This window comes from Nansenia antarctica (genome assembly GCF_963989245.1).
Source record: "Nansenia antarctica genome assembly, chromosome: 9".
Lineage (NCBI taxonomy): Eukaryota > Metazoa > Chordata > Actinopteri > Argentiniformes > Microstomatidae > Nansenia > Nansenia antarctica.
In genome coordinates this window covers 32,533,319-32,538,318 of record NC_137679.1, presented here as the reverse complement: position 1 = coordinate 32,538,318, position 5,000 = coordinate 32,533,319, and the positions used below count along the sequence as shown (strand labels likewise).

Genomic DNA, 5,000 nt, shown 5'->3' with positions numbered 1-5,000 from the left:
ATCTCAAGAGAAGATGGAGACATCGAGTAACCACTCCCAGGTAAATTAATTGTTTTCCTCACCAGAGAAATACTGTCTGAGACGAAGCCCAACTGTGACCCTCAGCTGACCCCAATCAGTCTCCCATGCTGGAACCTGTTAACCATTCACAATGCAATTCATTTATCTAGCCTTCCATTATAACTGAGTTGGCCCAGCTGCATACTGTACTACACATGATATTAGCCCATCTGCATACTGTAACACACACACACACACACACACACACACACACACACACTCCCTCACTCACACTCCTCGGTGTCAGTTGGTAGAGCATGTGACTGAACACGCCCCTTTCAGGAAGTGTTTGGTGGGACGAAGACTGAGAGCGCAAGGTGGAGAAAACAAACAGAATATATGATTGTTTCGAAGTTAAATCAACAAACATGAACATGAATCAAGAACATGGGGCAGTGGAGCGACGAAAGAAAAGAGGGATGGAAGAGAGGAGAGGAAGGTACGACATTAGGAGAAGGCATCGACGGTGATTGTGAAGGTGGAGGGGGAAGTGGAAGTTACTTTGATGGAGTTATTGCGAGCAATAAGAGGAGGCGGCTCTACCTCCTGCGCCACAGCCGCCCCACACGAGTGTGTCCTGGAACGAGCGTGTCCTGGAACGAGTGTGGCCTGGAACGAGTGTGGCCTGGAACAGAAGTGGTGGACGGGACGAGATTTTTGAAAGTCAAATTTAATGGAAAAATAACAGCTTTGCAAGAGAGAGAGAGAGAGAGAGAGAGAGAGAGAGAGAGAGAGAGAGAGAGAGAGAGAGAGAGAGAGAGAGAGAGAGATTGATGAGACGATGAGAGGATGCTTCCAACTGCTCATTTAACTGCAGAGAGAGCACAGGTCCCCCCGCCTAGTTAAGCTCCAAAACTCTCCATTTGACATGATTCTACTCAGCCAAAAGGTGTTTTTTGGACACATAAACTCAGTTTAATCACACAAAACTCCTACTGCACTCTGATGTGGAGGGGGAGAGGATTATTTGAGATTTGTCTACCCTTTCGCCCAGCCTGTCAGGTTATGCCAGGTCTGTTCCGTGCTGTCCAAATGGTAACTACAGATGGCAGGACTCATGAAGCAGGACTCAGCCGTATGACAGAGATCTATTCTGGCCAGACTCACACCTCTCCTCTCTACGGTGATAGCTGATGTGTAGTGGGTGCTACAGGGATACACACCAGGGGACGGACCAGGGGAGGCTGGTGGAGGTAGACATCGGAGGATGAGCTCGGTTCCCATGAGAACAGACGTGCCTGTGAGCCGCTGTGTGTGTGTGTGTGTGTGTGTGTGTGTGTGTGTGTGTGTGTGTCTGTGTGTGTGTGTGTGTGTGTGTGTGTGTGTGTGTGTGTGTGTGTGTGTGTGTGTGCGTGTGCGTGTGCGTGTGTGTGTGTGTGTGTGTGTGTGTCTGTGTGTCTGTGTGTCTGTGTGTCTGTGTGTCTGTGTCTGTGTCTGTGTGTGTGTGTGTGTGTGTGTGTGTGCCTTGTTCTATATACCGACTAAAGGTGACAAGGACCGACCAGATGGCTGTTTGTGGTATCCTTGGGTGCAGTCCTCAGAGGTCAGAGGTCATAGTGTCTCATGTTCTTCATTGTCTTTCCTTTCCTCCGGGTGTTTGAGTCTTATAGCCAAAGTTAAGAGAAATGTGTAATTATACCTTTCTCGCTCTCTCTCTCTCTCTTCCCATTACCCTGGCTTTCCCCTTCTTTCTCCTCCTCCAATTCTCTCTTCTCCCCCACCCCCCCTTCCAGGAGTCTGGCCGCGACACCCCCTCATCCAACCAGGCGTCCAGCATCAACGGGACGGACGATGAGAAGATCTCTCACACGGGTCCCGAGGCCGCCTTGCTGAAGTCTGAGAATGACAAACTCAAGACCGCCGTGGAGCAGAGGTAGGCAGGTGCCTGCGGCGTGGCCCCATTCAGCAGGACTCAGTAGAAAAAAATATTTCTTCTGTGATTATGACTGCCAATGGCCCAGGGCCTGAGCATAGGTTACTTTTTCCTTGCTATGACTGGTGGATAGATGATTAATTTACTTAATTTACATGAATTTAATGTGACTGTATTGGGGGCCTAGTGGACAGTGAGTTGGACTGTCCCCCCCAAAAAATCACGTCACTTTATGATGTGAACAGTGCCTGGGGTGGTCCATTGGTCTAGCATCATAGCCTACAGTGCACACATATGCCCATGTCAGCATGGGTGTGAATTCAGCCCATGCCCTGCTGACATACCCTCTCCTCCTTACTTTCCTGTCTTTCTCTACCGTCTCTGTCCAATAAAAAAACACAGATCAATGAGAGTGGGACTGCCACACTCCAGAAAACCTTAGTATAGTTTCATTTCTTATTGTATTATTATTATTATTATTATTATTATTATTATTATTATTATTATTATTATTATAATAATATATGCCATTTAGTTGACGCTTTTATCCAAACAACTTACATTGCAGTGAGTGACAACCCACAACCTAAGCATTGTTAGCATCATGCTCTACCAACTGAGCCACATAGGACCACTGTTGTCCAATGTTATGACCACTATTATTATGACCACTATCACTAATATCACTATTACTATGACCATTATCACTAATATCACTATTGCTATTACAACTTATTCAAAATGCTGCTGCAAGAGTCTTGACTAAAACTAGGAAGTTTGAGCGCATTTCTCCCATTCTTAGATCATTACACTGGCTCCCGGTATCTCACAGAATAGATTTTAAAATCATGCTTCTGGTCTACAAATTCCTGAATGGTGTAGGGCCAAAATACATCTCAAACATGCTAGAGCCTTATGAACCTGCTAGATCCCTAAGATCATCTGAGGCTGGCTTTTCAACAGTTTGAGCACCAAAAGTAGTTCACTATGCAGCAAAACACTGGAACTTGCTGTCAGAAGACATTAGGTCAGCCCCATGCTGAAGACTTTTATGTTTGCCATGTTTGTGGCTTTTAGTTTAGTGTATTTTAAAGAGTTAGGATAGGCTTTTTTAATTGATTGATTTGTTTTTACTTATTGTTTTTAAACCTGAGCATTTTAAATTGTTACTGTATCTTACTTTGTTTGTTAGCTTTTAACTTTACAGAATGTTATATGATGACTCTTATTACTTATTTTTCACTTATTAATTGTTCAAATAAATGGGCCTTGCCTTGCCTTGCTTGCTATGACCACTATCACTAATATCACTATTATTATGACCACTATCACTAATATCACTATTACTATGACAACTATCGCTAATATCACTATTAATATGACCACTATTGTACAGTCCAAAGAAATGGAGCGAGAGAGTGACAGATAATCGGTGCCAGCCTAGCAGTTGGGTTTCCAGAAGGCTGTGGCGTGGGTCCGTCTGCAGTGGTGTAGAACAGAGCACACTTAAACCCACCCGTGCATACAGAACAGGGGAGGCTGATGATGGCACACGTGTCTGATACCATTCCTCGTTCCGTTCCATGCATTACAATGAGCCTGTCCTGTTCCGGTTTCTACCTCTACCTCCACTGGCCTCCCCTGGCATAGAAGGGCACAGCCATGCATACTGAATGTACATCACCAACCACTTTAGCCCTACTACTGTCACGCACGCTCCCACTGAGGGGAAATGCATCCAGGCACCTCAGGCAGAGCAAAGTACCCTTATCATGGCTGCATACCATTGCTCACTGATAAAGCAGCCTTCTCCCCTCTGAGCCGGCTGAAAGGACCTGACATTTGAGGCACATGAGTGTTTGTCAAGGGAGAAAGGCTGTGGAGGCAGGTTGATGCAATAGCTCTTCAGCCTGAAGTTGAATCATAATTCTCTCTCTCTCTCTTTCTACCTCCCTCCCTTCCTCCTTCTCCTCCTTCTCTGTCTCTCCTTTTGTCTCTCCCTCTCCCTCTCCTTCTCCTCTCGTTCTGCCCCCCCCCCCTTCTCTCTCTCTCTGTCTTTCTACCTCTCTCTCTCTTTCTACCTCCCTCCCTTCCTCCTCCTTCTCTGTCTCTCCTTTTGTCTCTCCCTCTCCCTCTCCCTCTCCTCTCTCTCTCTGTCCCCCCCACCCTCCCTCCCCCTTCTCTCTCACTCGCTCTGTGGTCTCCCAGCAACACCAATGCCAAGAAGTGGGAGACGGAGCTGCAGACGCTGACGGACAGCAACGCACGGCTGGTGGACGCGCTGCAGGAGTCCGCCGCCAACGTGGAGAGCTGGAAGAAGCAGCTGAACACCTGCAAGGAGGAGAGTGACACACTCAGGGAAAAGGTGACAACCGCCATGGTGAAAGGGGGAACAAGTCGGCAACCAACCAAATGTTCAGACTTTCATTCAGAAAAATGTAAATAAATTGGACCGGAAAATGTAAGCTGGTGGGTGGTGACGTTCAAATCACCTTTAAAAGAGCATTGATTCAAAACATTGTTTTACTGAAACGTTGTTGAAAATCAATGACACACTCGCTAGTCAAGCCAAAATATTGCAATGCAATGGATTCGGTGAGTTAAATGTTTCAGAATAAAAGTCTGGAAAAAAAAGTTGTTCCCCCCCTTTCACCAGCTGTTGTCACATACAGAACAGGTTATGTTCATGTTGGAGTGGGCGGAATGGACAGTCGAATCCTCTTCTTGGATTGGAAACTTAACAGCACTGTGTGCTGATCGCAGCTCCTTCACTGTCAGCCTCTCTCCATCAGGGGAGGCTGGTGGAGGTAGAAATCGGAGGACGGGCTCATTGTAATGCATGGAATGAGGAATGGTATTAAAACCATTTTCATTCTTTATTCCGTTCCATAAATTACAAGTATCCCGTCCTCCCGATTTCTACCTCTCCTGCTCTCCAGCAAATAGTACATTAGATCAGCTGTTGTGTTCTCACCAGCCAGAGACCAGCGCTGTTGGCCCCCTGCCAGCTCCACTATAAATAGTGTCATTTTTAGTTTCATAATCAACGTGGGCTGATGCGCGGTTC

The 5,000-nt window shown here is 46.4% G+C and overlaps 1 protein-coding gene across 3 annotated transcripts in view; it reads left to right on the top strand.

Moving 5' to 3' along the window:
- The window catches only part of homer2 (homer scaffold protein 2), a gene marked incomplete at its 3' end in the record, with an annotated part of 39,930 nt that overhangs the window by 29,678 nt on the left and 5,252 nt on the right, over window positions 1-5,000 (top strand). For all 3 annotated transcript variants that reach the window (XM_080538830.1, XM_080538829.1, XM_080538831.1), the window contains exons 4-6: window positions 1-40; window positions 1,794-1,933; window positions 4,142-4,298. The exon at window positions 1-40 is cut by the window's left edge and continues 53 nt beyond it. In XM_080538830.1, coding sequence (XP_080394956.1) covers window positions 1-40; window positions 1,794-1,933; window positions 4,142-4,298 — 337 coding nt within the window. The remainder of the gene's footprint in view (window positions 41-1,793; window positions 1,934-4,141; window positions 4,299-5,000) is intronic.